A 15,057-nucleotide genomic window follows, 5' to 3' on the forward strand; every position below is an offset into this window, starting at 1 on the left:
CACTTACTGGAAAGTTATATCAGACTTTCCTGCGGATTTTTTTTATCCTGCGAAAGAGTTACACAGTGAATTCCTTGTGGAGGATTAATCATCTTCTCTCTTGCCTATGACTGAGGCTGTTTCTCAAGTCTTCCCCTGGTTTCGCTTGTCCCAAGGATTTCATCTGAAGGGCGGGACATTCCCCCACCTCCCCGCCCCACCCCAACCGGAGCCTGCAATCAGGACCAATGAAAGCCAAGTACCTCATCCACCCGGTGACTTAGAACTCAGAGTATTTAAGAAGTTGCAGGAATGGGCTGAGAATGGCTTTTGCTTTCTCCGCAGACGGGCACGCTCTCATCTGATTTGGGCCATCACCGAGCCAAGGCTCAGAGTGAAGGGGGAAAAAATAAACTCCGCCACTATGTGCTACGGGAAATGCGCGCGATGCATCGGACATTCTCTGGTGTGGCTCGCCATCCTCTGCATTGTAGCTAATATTTTGCTGTACTTTCCCAATGGGGAAACAAAGTACGCTTCTGAAGACCATCTTAGCCACTTTGTGTGGTTCTTCTCGGGCATCATAGGAGGAGGTTTGCTGGTAAGTCATTCAGAATCATTCCAGCCTTAAAAAATTCTTTCTTGTTAGACGAGATGTTTTCGGAGAAAGTTTTCTATGAGGCATGTTTCCAAATCCAGGATTTTTGTTCATTCTTCTTTTGAAAGCAGATTATACGAAAGTTGAGATAGGTATAGTGTATTGATTTTATTAGATGTTGTTTTACAAAATCCCCTTTCAACGAAAAGTGAACTACTTTTTTGCTAAACTCTCTTACTTTACAGCTAGAAACAGATACTAGCTTTTAAATCAGATTTGAAAAACTATAGTTTCTAGTCCTGAAGCAGGTAGTCATTTAACCTTTGCTCTGGGGAGCTGGGAGAAGTCCACTGGTTCTCTGTCTAAATCAACAGAGTTTTGGATCCAAATTCTCTGCTGTTTGTTCTCAGGCATCAGTGACAGAGAAAAATATTGAATTGTGAGTGCATTGCTATTGAGAAAGGACTATAAATTTTCTCCTTTATGTAAGCCTGGGGTGTGGCATTTAGGAAAAAGCCTTCAGTTAGCAGCAAATCAGTGTCTGAAGGTAATAGTGGAATGTGTTGTTTGTTCCAAGGTTTGTTTTGAAGCGAAGTGAGAGGAATTTGCCTGCCAACCTGGGAGCTGAAAGTATTAGCTTCAACCACAGCACGGAAATAATGTGAACAAACTTGAGTTTGCCACTTTGAAATGCTGGGATTGAGAATTTTGAAGAGAAGTTTTATGGAATTGCTAATACCACACAGAATATTTTTCTTAGTCAAGTAAAGGATACTTAGACTTAATACACTAACTATGGTATGGCAAATCTGCTTTGAATTTAAGCATTACCATCATGTTAACATAATCGTTTGTCTTTTTTTTCCCCCACTAGTTCTCAGGTCTGTTTTTGTTTTGTTTCATTTTTTGAGGTATAGTTAATTTCATCATCATTTGTCTTTAAGACAACACCTCCCTTCTTTAAACTTCTTTTGATCTTGAACTCAAAGTATTTCAAACTTATGTTATTTTAAGAGCTTTAATGTGAAGCTACCACCATGCAGTTGTGTCTTCAAAGAAGCACTTCACCTCTGTGATACAGAGCTTTCATCTCTCTTGTTTATAAAAAACTTTCAGTTATTCTGTTGAAGATTTGTTGTTATCTTCTATGCTTTTCAAGGGAAAGCAAACAAACAAACAGACTTAAAAGACAGGGTTTGATAGTTTCCGAACAGAGTTTGCCTCTGGAACTATGTCATGAACTCTTCTGGATTAACACATTTATAGGTAATTATTTTACCCCTCCCATGCTACGCCCTGACCCTACCTAATGTGATACATTACATGAAAACAAAGGGATATTACACTTTAGAGGGTTTTTTTCTCTCCTCGGAGTTTACATTCTTTGAGATATTTTGTCAACCTAACCCAAAGACATTCAACAGGGTCAGAAAGAAAAATATTTTACCGAAAGATGCTGAGCCTGACGGACCCTGTGGACCTGGGGAAAGACAATGACTTTAATTTGCGTATTTTCTAAACAGATGCTCCTGCCAGCATTTATCTTCATAGGACTGGAACAGGACGACTGCTGCGGCTGCGGCGGCCACGAAAACTGCGGCAAAAGATGCGCGGTAGGTTTTCCTGCGCCGGTGGGGAAGTGGTCCCTAAGAGGCAGCTGCAACGCTCTGTGCCTCACTTCTGGTGGTCCTCCTTTCCCCAGATGTTTTCTTCTGTACTGGCCGCTCTCATCGGAATTGCAGGATCTGGCTACTGCGTCATTGTGGCAGCACTGGGCTTAGCGGAAGGACCAAGATGTCTTGATGCCAGTGGCCAATGGAACTACACCTTTGCCAACACGGAGGGAGGGTGAGTGATCGACCCCCATCAGGTCGCACATTCTTATCCACCACGTGTAGATAGTGGTAAACCCATCAAACTGGAAGGGCATCAACCATTCATTCAACCATCCTCTCAACCAGGTTTATTCTCACTAACTCGGGCACAATTTAGGCAAGGGGTATCAGAGGACGAATGCCTAGTCCCTGACCCAGAGAAGCTTTTTCATGGATTCACTGACTCAGTCCTTGTGATAACGGCATGAGGTGACTTCCACTATTGCTTCCGTTTTACAGATGAGGAAATGGAGGCACAGAGAGATGAAGTAACTTATCCAAACTCACATTGCTAAGACATGGCAGTCATGATTTGAACCCAGGCAGCCTAGCTGTGAAGTTTGTGCTTATACAGTGTGTATACTATGCCAGAGCAATTGGCTAATTTTACTATTTTCTAAGAAAATATTATGGAATCCTTATATAATATGGATGAAAACCATATGAATTTAACCAAAGCCCAAGGTCAATCATACTACCCCCCCCAAGACACACACACACACACACACACACTCACATATAACATAATAATTGTGTATAACACACCCTTTATTTAGAGCGATCAGGCTGTATAAGACAGATCTTAGTCATGACTTTAACATCAGGAAAATTTAAGTGGCTCTATTGTTTTATGTTGATACTTATTTCTTATCCATTATTGAGAAAAGAACAGAAATAGCTGATAGAAACTGATGTACATAATGATAAATGAACGACGTTCTGTTTTGAATTTTGAAAGGTTTAGTAATGAGAGTCATGAGTGAAAATAATAAGAATAATGAATTTGAATTGCCCTTATATTTTCAAGAATGTTTGTCTCCCATGAATTTTGTAGCATATAATGAAGTCATCAGATCATGAATATGGAATTAGATAGACCTGGGTTCAATCTCAGCTCTGCATTTACTGTCTCGGTAACCAGGAAAAGGTGAACTGAGCTCTCTGCACCTCAGTTATTTCATCTGTAAAATAAAGCCAATGGCGGTTGTCGGGAGGATTAATAAGGTACTGTGTATAAAATATTTGTCACAGAAGCTGACACAGTGTGAGCACTGCCATTCTTAGCTGTTAATATTATCTACTAGCTTTCAGCAGGTACCGTCCAATGGTAGCTTCTGAAGGAAAACCAGCCCTCAACGGGAGTTTGAAATTTTGGTGTTCAAAATTGTTATTGATCGTGATTTTTCAACTCATACTTTCCATGCTTTGTTCTGAACATACTGAATGTACCACTACAAACTGGTTACACATGTATACAAAAACATATGATCTACTGCACAAACCCACCTCTAAAAAACATTATGATTAATCCAAGGAGAGGTGAGAGTATCATGAAACTTTTTCATAGCTGATTATGTTATAGCCCCCTCTAGTAATCCACCCCAGCTTCTGCAAGAAACCTCCTGCTTCTGTGTTATTCCTAATTTCAACTTGTCCAGAGATTTCAATATGGGGAATGACAAGCCAGTGATTAGTTGCTCAATAGCCAAGTGGAGCCAAAGAATTTTTTTATATTGTGTTCTGAAATTATGGATTTTTGTTCCACTTTATATGCAGAAAGACCGGGCCAGAAGAACAGAATTTTTTTGTATATAATCAGCAAATTGAATTTCTGATTGGCTCAATGAACCATTCCAAAACAAGGTCTCTAATTTGCAGCCCTTTTGTTCTGTTGTGGTAGGAAGAAGTGATAAGGAAAGAATTATACCAGATCTCTTAGTGGAATTAAGTCAATCTTAGATTTTCCCACGTGATAGAATCCTAGTTCATGAAGAATATATATATATTCAGATAATGACCCCGGTATGGTTTGCTAACATTTTACAGTGACTTCGGATTGTTATTCATCATTCGATGACTTTTCCAATGTGTTGAGTACTTACTATGTGCCAGATGCTGGCTTGGGAATTGGATATACAATGATGAATAGGTCTGGTTCCTACCTTCGTGGAGCTCAGACTTGTGGACTAGATGCATAAGCAGCTCTTCTCCCTGGCCTAAGTTATGTGTCCTTCCTCTATGGCCCTTTTACCCTTGGTTTACCTGATCAGTGTACTGATTACACTGAGATTAGCTATTGTTTCTTCTCTTAAGCGATGCTCTTCCAGGACAGGACCCAGGCCATTATATCCCCAGCTCTGTCTCGATGTCTAACCCACACCGAGTGTTCCATAATCTTTGTTGAATTTTTTGTTTATTACGGCAACAAGATCTGGGCTAAATTCCTCATTTTGTGGAATGACTTGGATTGGAAGAATCTGATATAGGGCATTGAATAAATCTATTGATTAATGAAAAAACACCACACAAAAAGTATGCTTATGAGACATCCCACTGGGTGTGGCCATATGTCAGAAGTGTCTCTTTTTATCCACAGTTACCTTCTGGATAGCTCCACATGGGCCCAGTGCATTGAACCCAAGCATGCAGTGGAATGGAATGTCTCTCTGTTTTCTATCCTCTTGGCACTTGGTGGAATTGAATTCATCTTGTGTCTCTTTCAAATAATAAACGGAGCGCTTGGAGGCATCTGTGGTTATTGCTGCTCTCGCCAACAGGTAAGAACCTGTGTAAAATTGCACCATAGTTTTCATCCTAGAGAAAAAAGCCAAAATCAAACCCTGCTCCACCTACCAGTGTTTATTCCATTTTTGTGGCATAGCATTTACAGCATTCAGTTTTGCTCTCAATAGTAAGCTTCCTTGAGTGTCACAGTCACTGGGTTATCTTGGTTTTCTGTCGCTGGCCCTGTGTATATGAAACAATGTCACCCATAGACAGAGTGCCCCTCAGGATCTAACGCACTGCCTCTGCTCTGGTTGCAGAGACACAAAAGAAATGCCCTTTCATTGCTTGCTCTCACATTCCCAACTAGTATACACAAGTAACAGCCATCATCCATTGCCCTAAGCATTGTGCTAAACCCCTATTCCAGAAAAGCCTATGATGCAGAGATTGAGCAACATTTCTAAGATCACCTAGTCAGGAAGCAACAGGTTTCAAACCCTGAGTCATTTTATGCTCTTAACCTGTATGCAGCACTTGCTGTTCTGTTGCATTTTCTACAGTTCCTTCCTAATAAGGAGTCACAATAATGCCCAAACAGCTAAGCCTAGAGAATCACTAGTAGCCTTTGAATAGCAGCTCATTAAAAGCCTTTCACTGTGAAAGAAAACCAGGAAGCACTTGTTTCCTGGGGATATGATTTTGAGGAGAAATACGCATTTGTTAGTAAGGAAAGTTTTTGTTTCTATATTTTCCTAAAAAACATATATTACTGAATTGATGGAAGTCCACCTTTGGTCCAATTTTTTTTTTTTAATGTCTTATTCTGTAAAGCAGGATTAGATAAACAAAAACTTACTTAATTTGTGTTTTCCTAACCATTCCCTTCTCTGGTTCAAGGTCTCCTAACTTTCTTTGAAAATAAGACAAAACCTAATGAAAACGAAAAGCCCATTGCTACCATGAAAAACTTTGCTGAACATAGATGGAAACTTTCTACGATTTTTGAGGGGAAGTTAAAATAAAATTCTAGATTTCCTATCAGGCAAATAAAGCAAGACTAATAATTGCCTTGGGAGCCTGCCAAATTTCCAAGAAAACAGCAGAGTGGAAAGCCTTCAATTTGGAGTCGTTTCCAGGCAATACGGTTGGGGAGAGGCAAAGAATGCTCTTGGGATTACTATAAAAATAACCTATCTTTAGCCTTGAATTTCCTACAAGGCAGAGTTTAAATTAGGTGAGAACCCACTGTACTTCAGCGCTGGTGCATTTGGGGGACGGGCGTTAAGTGTCAACGACCAAAATTTTGCTGTAGTGGTTTAGCAGAATGACACTCACCTCTGAGCGGGGGTGGGGGGTGGCGGGGGGTGGGGGGGGACCAAGAGTCCCACTGGGTTTCCCATCTGAGGCACTGGAGGGAGGCTTCTTCCCAGACACTGCAGGTCAGATCTGTTATGTTTGTTTGTAAGACAAAAGACAGTTTCAAAGAGCAAGGTTTTTAATGTAGATGAGTCAAATCTGTAACTCTGTAGCATTTAATTCAAAAGTTGCCTGCCTTGAGCCCCCATCAGTGTGAAACTCCCAAGGCATTATCTCTTAAATCCCTGAGATTAAAAACCCACCCCAAGCGTATTCAAAGCCAGTCAAGCATGTAAACTGCAGTTTCCATGGCCTCTTTCTGCAGCTTTTACTGGGGAAGGACAACAGTCTGGTTTGTTTAGGAAACATTTTGTGAGCATTGTCAAAGCTCTCAGGGTTGTTGACCCAACCTCTGCTGAAGCTGAGATCAGTCTGCTTTACGTTTGCTTAAAACAGGAATTTAAAGCACTGAAATTTCATCATTGTTTAACCTGATCAGAACCTGATGCTTATTTCGTTTTCTTTACAGCAATATGATTGCTAGAAGAACCACCCCAAGATAAAACTACAATCTTCCTCAATGTCACTGTAATTTATATAATTTACTTGTAATAATTTGTAAAACTTTGTACTAGTGTATCATACAGCCCATGTTCTACTTTTATAAGTGTGTATAAAGACTGGCATCTTCACGGGATGTCAGTGTTTGAACTTAGCAAAGAAATTCTTTTTTTTTTTTTAGGAATAAGAAAGTAAACCACACTCTGGAGGTAATTTACAAACTGAGTGACAGTTCTCAGCCTACCTGAGATAAACTCTGGCTGAGGTCATGTTTTTGAGAAACATTACAAGGATAAATATCACTTTCTGATTACTATTGTAAATATTTATATGTGCATGTGTTTATGAAATGAAAGATTTCTAGTTGCTTTTTTTAAGACCATTAAGGAGAAAATCCAACAACCTGAAAAGATGTATTTTTTCACTGTTTATATGGTGTTTCCCATTTGCATGCCTGCAAATCTCTACTAAGGGGCCTCTTGAGTTGATTTCGTGTTATGAAAGAGACAGAAACTTCCCTGGCGTGGGAGGACAGGTTGAGAATGCGCGAAGCCAAATGAATGAGTCAAAATACACATGCGGCGAGTTGTCGCAAGGACTACCAGATCCTGAATTTTCCTAACACGTGGAAAGCTTTTCGTCCTTCAAAGACAAGACTGAGGATCACGGATTTTAAAAGAGAAAGGCCTGGATAATTGGACAAGAAGAAAGATGGGGAACGGAATAAAGCAGTTGATCAGCATCATGGGAACATGGGGGAGGAAGGGCGGGAGGACCATGAGGAAATACCACCCCCCCAAATTTGCTTGTTTAAATGCAACAAATAAAGTATTCACTACCATTTTGTTGTTTAGTTTCATCATCCTTTGTTTCAAGTTCCTCCTTTTTTCTTCCTTTTTTTTTTTTTTTTTTTTTTTTCCCAGTCTGCAGGTTGTACGGTCTCCATTGCTAAGGGCTTTGTGTCTTCTGGTTTCTTTATCCCACTTTCTCTTCTTCATCTTCTCCCTCCTCTTCCACCTTCCTCTGCTATCCTTGCCTTTGGGCCATCATCCTAGTTAGGCAAGCTTCCTTTCCACTGGGTGCTCCAGACATCCAGCTCCTGAGGAATGAAACAGACATTTTCTCTCGATATCTTAGATATCTTACATCTGTTGTATCGTTAGGCTTTCTCCAGTGACAGGATCCCCTGACCTATTGGGAATTGTCTTCAGAAATTGTCAGCTTTTGGTGTTTATTGGCCTATGCAACAGACAAGCTAGTGAATAAAGAAGCTTCACTGGCTGTTAGACAGCAGAACTCCTCTGAGAGACAGGTCTCCTGCCCGAAGGGTTCTAATCTTTCTTGTGCCTCTGTCTTTCTGGCAGTCTGGTGAAGCTTATGGACTCCTTTGAAGAATACTGTTTAAAGTGCATAAAACAAAGACATAGGATGACAAAGTAAACCCAGATATCTGACTGTTTTATCAAAATATTTTGTAAAATTATAAGATAGTTGTCTTGATAGGCAGCTCCATCACACCAACATCTGTAGACTGGAAAACAATGATCACGTGTGATCTAGCAGTGGGCTGAGGAGGGCGGAGTCTAAGAACTACTGTACTTTTGAAATATGGTTCCAACTGAATGATATTTTGAGATGCATGCAACAATTTTAATGTGATATTGAAAAGATGTGTAATTTTGTATTGTTGTTCAAAGGACAATCAGTGTTGCTGACACTGCTGTGATTTGTTGCATGCAGTCACAATAAAGGAAATACGAAATTTTCATTAGATGTTAATAAAAACAGTGACAAATTTTTTTCCCATCCAAGTTTAACACCTCCTCCCACCGCAGATATCTATCCATGGGCCTCTTAGGAGTTCTTAGATACCAGGTTAAGAACCCCTGCATCCAAAAAAGAGGCATGATGAACAGTCATAAGCACTTTTCCCTCCTAAATCTATCCTCAAAGGAGATGGAAATAATGATTATTAACCATGATAGTAATAATAGCAACTCAACTATTGAGTTCTGTGTCAATTACTGTACTTCGTTTCTACACACATTATTTCACTGAACTCTCTCAACAGCCCTAGTAGGGGATACTTGTCTCCATTGTATAGAGTCTAAGACCAGAAAGGTTAAGTAGTCTACCCAAGGCCACATCTTTAAAAACTATGCTTAAATCCAGGTCAGTCTAACATGAAAACCCACTTCTTTCCTTGGCCCCCTCCACCTCCTTTGCTGCCCCTGCCCCGGTGCTGGAGTCTTGTCTCCTCCAACACTGGAACTCAGACTCTCCGCCCACCCAAGGGGGCTTTGACAGACCCCTGTGACCTCAGTCACCCCCATCAGAGCCCAAATTTGAGTGACTCAAAGTTTCCTCTAGTTTGTAAATCCTTTCACAGTAGACATTGCCATTGTCCAGAGGAAATAGCTTACACAAGTTCCCTTCTACCCTAGTTTATTTCTATTCATAGCTCACACTCTGGGTCTGTAATATTCTAAACCCCTCAATTCAGCTGGAAATTCCCTCAGGGATTGTACCGAAACAGCTTATTATCACCTGGCAACATAAAAACAGAAATTTCTGTAGAAACTGAATCACCTGCATAGCACACATGGCCTCAAGGTTAGATGGTTCTTTCTGAGGATCATTTTGCCGTAGTTACCAGATTTTCAAATAATCACCTGCATAAAGGAAATCTCTTGAATTGAAATCTAAGGAAATTGATGGAATGGTACCTTCACTACAATCTCTTTTTCGTACGTGTGTGAGATCTCTTTGATTACGTTTCCTCTGACACTTACCCTAGTATGAACGGGTATGGGATTTGGTGCAATTTTTCAGAAAAGCGACAATCTAGAAAGTCTGCCCATCCTTTTTAACCCAATATTTTTACTTTTAGACCTTTATTTTAAGAGGATCATCAAGGATGTTCAGGGGACACAGTTTTTCGAGGCAGGAGCCCGCTGTGTTCCCCTTTGCCTGGCAAAGCAGGAAAGCTATCCGTTTCTACTTCGCTCAAAACTCTGTCTCTTAGATTCAGTTTGGCACAGGTGTACAGAGAGGCTGAGCTTTTGGCATCAGTATTCCTGCAGGTAAAGACAGTCCAGTCTTGAGGGCCATGGCTAGTGAGGGGCAGGGGTCGTTAAAGAAATACTGACTCCCATCTTGTTCTGTGCTTTACCCAACCTGAAAAGAAAAAAATCATCCCTCTGATAAATGCTTATTGAGGGCCTACTCTGGTCTGGGATGCAGGAGGTGGGGGGCTGGGGGCGTCAGGCAGGTCAACGAATGATGCATTCTTATGACAAAAAGATGCAGTCGGGGGCGGGGCTGGGGGAACTGTGGCACATGAGAGGCAAGCCCCATCTAAAGGCATCCACTAAGAAAAAACGTGTTAAACACGTCCCCTCTGTGTTTTAAACCCCAAGAGTGAATGACTTCTCCCTTTTGGGAGTTTACCATCTAGTGGGGAAAATCAGGTAAGCTACAGACAAATGAGGCGCTATGAGAATATACTGTTTCTCTCTCTCTCTCAAGTATATATGTATATATACATATAGAGAGAGAAGGAGAGGGAGGGGGGAGGGAGAAATGGGGTGGGGGGAGGGAGAGGGAGACAGGGAGAGAGGAGAGGTGGGAAGTGAAAAAAAAATAAAATAAAAAAAAAAATAAAAAAAAAAAAAGGATGTTCAGTTTCCAGGGATAACTTTGGGAGTATTGTTTATACCTAGAAAAATGACAAGAGCTTAAATGTCTGACAGCAAGGACCTGGTCTGATAAAATGTAGTCAACACAGTAAAATATTATGCATATTTATATTTATAACATATACATACACTAAAAAGTAATTTGGATCAGATTCTGGGTGATTTTTGTCTTGATTCATTTTGCTTATCTATACTTGCTGAAGTGTCTCCTATAAACACATACTACTTTGGGGAAGAAAACAAAAAAGAGAAAAGAAAGATTCCGTTCCGAAAATTCAGGGAACAGTCCACAGTCTTTAAAGGACGCTTCCCAAGTGTGCGAGAAAACCATTGTTCTTGTGGGTGAACAGAGGAATCATTCCATGGTAAACACTGGAGAATAATTGTGCCTGCAATTAGGTGGAGGGACGAGCCAGGTGAGATAGTCAGTGACTACAGGCTAAAAATATTATGGGGAAAACCGTAATTCCCACTCTGTGTTTGGGAAACATAAGTACATGGTATCTACTTGGTCTAGCTACCAAATGAGATGTTTTATAAATATCAAATAGGTATTTCATTTTAAGAATGGAAGTAATGAAATACTTCTACTTTAAGCATTGGCCTTTTGTCAGGACACTTTGTAGCACAGCCCGAATTTTCCTCATTTTACTTTTCTGAGATGAGAGGAGGGTTAACAACAGCATGGGTTTGTAGGACTTGGCCCAGCCTGGTTTGTGAAAATGATCCAACGCGTTTGAACAATAGAGGAACTGAGTCACCTACCCAAAGGTAGTACAAATTGTTCCTCCTTCCCTTTTCACATGAAATATTTATGTGTGTGTGTGTGTGTGTGTGTGTGTGTGTATCTTTGTCAATTTAGATACTTATTTTGATTACTGCAGTTATAGAAGTCTGCTAGGCCTTTCTGGAGCTGGATTTCATGTTAATTCTTGGAACCGATCAAACAGCTTCCCTCCCTTTCTCTCTCTCTCTCTCTCACACACACACACACACACACACACACACACTCGCCACATATGTACACACATTTCCCTGCTATATAGCAATTAAAAGGAACAGACTACTGCAGACGAGACAACATGGGTGAATCCCACAAATAATGAGAGCAGAACCCATCTACACTGTCTCCACCCCAAATTTTGTCAACACAATTCTGGATGTAATCTTAACTGATGTAGCCAAATCCTTACAATAGAGGAAGGGGTGGAGAGTCCCTTTATGCAATATCCCACACATTGGGTTTTTACAGGAGCAACACTGTAAGTCCCTAAGGAGGGCTGTCGCAAGATGTCTGTATTCACAAGTTGCATCCTGGAAGTGGAAGACTGTGTGTTCCAATTGCTAATTCTCACCACAACCTCCTTTGCTACATGTGTACAGATATCACTGATTCATGCGCAGGGTTCAAGGCCCATGGCAGTGACCTCTCCTGTCTCAAGTGTAGATGATGCCTAGAAGGGTTTGAAAGCAAAACCGAGGTCGCCAGGTTGGGATCTCTCACAATACCTGACTCCACGTCATTTAAGGCGACCCCTTGACTAAAGCAATAATTTAAACACTACAGTCAGCTCTCCCCATAATCTCTGACACCTATTATATTTTGAACTTTAACAAAAAATTTTAAATCTTTTATTAAATCCTCCTTTTTTTACATGCAGTAAAATGCACACAAAACGTACTTCTCAAGAACTTTTACATATGTTTATACTCATGTAACCACCATCTAGATCAAGATACAGGACATTTCCAGCACCCAGAAAACTCTCTCATGTCATCTCCCAGGCAATACGTACCTCTTGAGTAGCTACAGTTCTGATTTCCATCAGCATAGATTATTTTTGCCTATTCTTGAATTCAATATAAATTGAAGCATAAAGCATGTTTTTCTGGTGTCTGTTTCTTCTCACTACACATTATGCTGTTGAATGCTGGCTCCTGGCATAGCACCAGGACAGTCTGTTCATAAGACAAAGCTGAGTGTATTGCCTACTGCCGTCAGGGAGAACACCACCTCGAAAGAGCTTTGGTAGTGTGTTGGAGGGGGAAGGAAAAAGTTGAATTTGAGATTTTAATTCTGGTTTAAGGTGAGTCTTTTGATGGGAAGGCTTGAATAGGATTAACAAGAATTATGATATCTTTTAGGATTGTTGGGACGAGTAAGGCAAGGATTTTGAGGTGAGAGGTTCAGAGACTCTTGAGATGGAAACCGTTGATGTTTTCTATTGAAGAGATGATAAGTCTCTCAGGAAGTTCCTATAATGAACAATAAAGTTGTTTGCCTGGGCAAGAGTGTCCTGGAATAGTAAAGCTATGCTAACAAACACTATGGAATAATAAAATCCTAATAAACTGTAAGCCCTGGAGCAGTTTATGGTGTCAGTCCTCAGTATCCAAGCTCAGGGTGGGGAGTAGATGGCTTCAGTTTGCAATATGTTTGAGATTCATCTGTGTCACCTCATGTAGCAGTAGTTTGTTCGTTTCCTTTGCTGTATGGTGTTCCGTTGTTTGAATATACTACAGTTCATTTACCCATAATTCTGTTAACGGATATTTGGGTTGTTTCCAGGAAATATGTCGCTATGATCATTCTTGTACATGTTTTTCTTTGGGTGCATATAAGAACTTATTGATGTAGGTTGCTTTGTTTTTGCCTTGTGAAGGAATCAAACTGTCAATGGAGATTCTTTCATTGGGCTTTAGTTAGCATCTCAGGGGGCCCAGAGTTTCCCCTTGGCCCAGCGACACCAAAGCTTGGTTCATCTCTTCCTGCCAGGGAACTGTCAATCACTTACTGATTCAATATTTCTGGATTGCACATTGTGTGCCCTGCACTGCACAAGGTGCTGAAGACACAGCTTGGAGCTTTCCAAGCTCCAGGAGACAGAGTTCTTGACTATATTGCTTACTATTGTATCCCCAGCTCCTAAATCAGAGCCTAGCATGCAATAGATGCTCAGTGATCAGGGGTCATCAAACTATGGCTCATGGGCCAAATCTGGTCTGCTGCCTGCTTTTGTAAATAGAGTCATGGGGACACAGCCATGCTTATTTGTTTACATATTGTCTATGGTTGCTTTCCTGCTACAATGGCGGAATTGAGTAGTTGTGACAGTGAACACGTGACCCACAAGGCCTAAGATAGGTCCCTATCTGGCCCTTTACAGAAAGAGTTTGCTGACCTCTAGCCTAGTTGCCCATTTGCCTAGCTAAAAGTTGAGATTTTATTACAATGGAAGAGGAGAACAATGAATATTTTTGTTATTTTTAAGCTTATTATAAAAATTTTGAAATTTTTTAAAAAGAAATAGAGAGAGAAAAAATGAACCCAATTTGCCTACCATCTAACTAGAAGAATGGATATTAGGGAATGTATTAGTTTCCTAGGGCCACCATAATAACGTAGCACAACTGGATAGCTTAGAACAACAGAAATTTATTGTCTCACAGTTCTGGAGGCCAGAAGTCTGATATCAAGGTGTCAGCAAGACTATGCTCCCTCTGAAGGTGCTGTTCCAGGCCTCTCTTAGCTTCTGGTAGCCTCAGGGATTTCTTGGCTTGTAGAAGGTCATCTTTTCCCCGTGCCTCTTCACATCGTCTTTCTTCTGTATATGTCTATCTCTGTGTCCAGATTCCCCTTTTTTACAAGGACGCCAGTAGTATTGCATTAAGGCTCACCCCAATGACCTCGTTTTAACTTGATTGCTTCTATAAAGACCATATTTCCAAATAGGGTCACATTCTGAGGTGCTGGATATTACGACTTCAGTGTGTCTTTTTTGAGGGAACACAATTCAACCCAGAACAGAGGAGGAGATAGCAGTCTCTATCTGAAACTTCATCAGCATCTTCTAAACTAAACAGGTGTCCTATGACATGTCCTTGAAAAAGTCTAGGAAAAAAAAAAAAAGAAAAAAAATCCTGGAAAAGAGTGCACACAATACAAATCTTCCTTAAGATTCATCACACACATTTCCTAAGCTCTAAGAATTCTTGTTGTAAAAGCCTGGTTAACTCAAAACTTCCCAAATTATTAAACTATCAGACCCTAGGGTTGCAGCTTTGGAAAGAAAGTGAACAGCAGGTGAAAAGGAAAGCACAGAGCTGGAAACATGATAAACTCATTAAAGAACGATAGAGGTTAGAGGTCAGAGGAGTCCTTCAATGACAATGGGGAGTTTAGGATGAAAAGAAAAATTTCAGTATAATTAGCTGCTGTCTGTTCAATGGACAGGAACTCTGATATGTACTCTGTTCATTTCTTCTGCTCTTGAATAGGTGTGCAGGGTACCACCTTTGTAGATCTTGCTCCAATTCTATAGGAAAATATATGTCCCTTTAAGCAATCCAGCTCCCTAGGTTTTGGGGGAGTCCTAACTTCCAATGTCACAATTTTGGAGAAAAAATGTCTATTGTAGCTGTCTTAGTCTCCAAGTGGGAGCCCTCTCTGAGTAGGAGAGACAGGAGAATTTCAGAGATATAA

The 15,057-nt window shown here is 40.6% G+C and overlaps 1 protein-coding gene across 2 annotated transcripts; it reads left to right on the forward strand.

The window, feature by feature from the left end:
• Positions 1-287: 287 nt before the first annotated feature.
• Positions 288-7,717, forward strand: TM4SF1 (transmembrane 4 L six family member 1). 2 transcript variants are annotated; one of them, XR_008617108.1, is made up of 6 exons: positions 288-580; positions 2,101-2,190; positions 2,280-2,425; positions 4,829-5,009; positions 5,857-6,193; positions 6,845-7,717. XR_008617108.1 is itself a non-coding variant. In XM_007111348.4 (5 exons), exons 1-5 carry the CDS (start codon positions 404-406, stop codon positions 6,857-6,859), a joined length of 609 nt encoding a protein of 202 aa, XP_007111410.2. In that variant the 5' UTR covers positions 290-403; the 3' UTR covers positions 6,860-7,717. The 2 variants fall into 2 exon arrangements, 1 of the variants encoding a protein (XP_007111410.2); XM_007111348.4 differs by lacking the exon at positions 5,857-6,193 and having other exon boundaries at positions 290-580.
• The last annotated feature ends 7,340 nt before the right edge of the window (positions 7,718-15,057 follow it).

Source organism: Physeter macrocephalus, chromosome 1 (assembly GCF_002837175.3).
Source record: "Physeter macrocephalus isolate SW-GA chromosome 1, ASM283717v5, whole genome shotgun sequence".
Lineage (NCBI taxonomy): Eukaryota > Metazoa > Chordata > Mammalia > Artiodactyla > Physeteridae > Physeter > Physeter macrocephalus.

Bases quoted from the DNA above. Each gene is read 5' to 3' on its own strand.
- TM4SF1 (XM_007111348.4), top strand. From the start codon at position 404: ATGTGCTACGGGAAATGCGCGCGATGCATCGGACATTCTCTGGTGTGG. The intron at 2,191-2,279 runs GTAGGTTTTCCT...TCCTTTCCCCAG, and splicing joins ACTGCGGCAAAAGATGCGCG to ATGTTTTCTTCTGTACTGGC. The intron at 2,426-4,828 runs GTGAGTGATCGA...TTTTATCCACAG, and splicing joins TTTGCCAACACGGAGGGAGG to TTACCTTCTGGATAGCTCCA.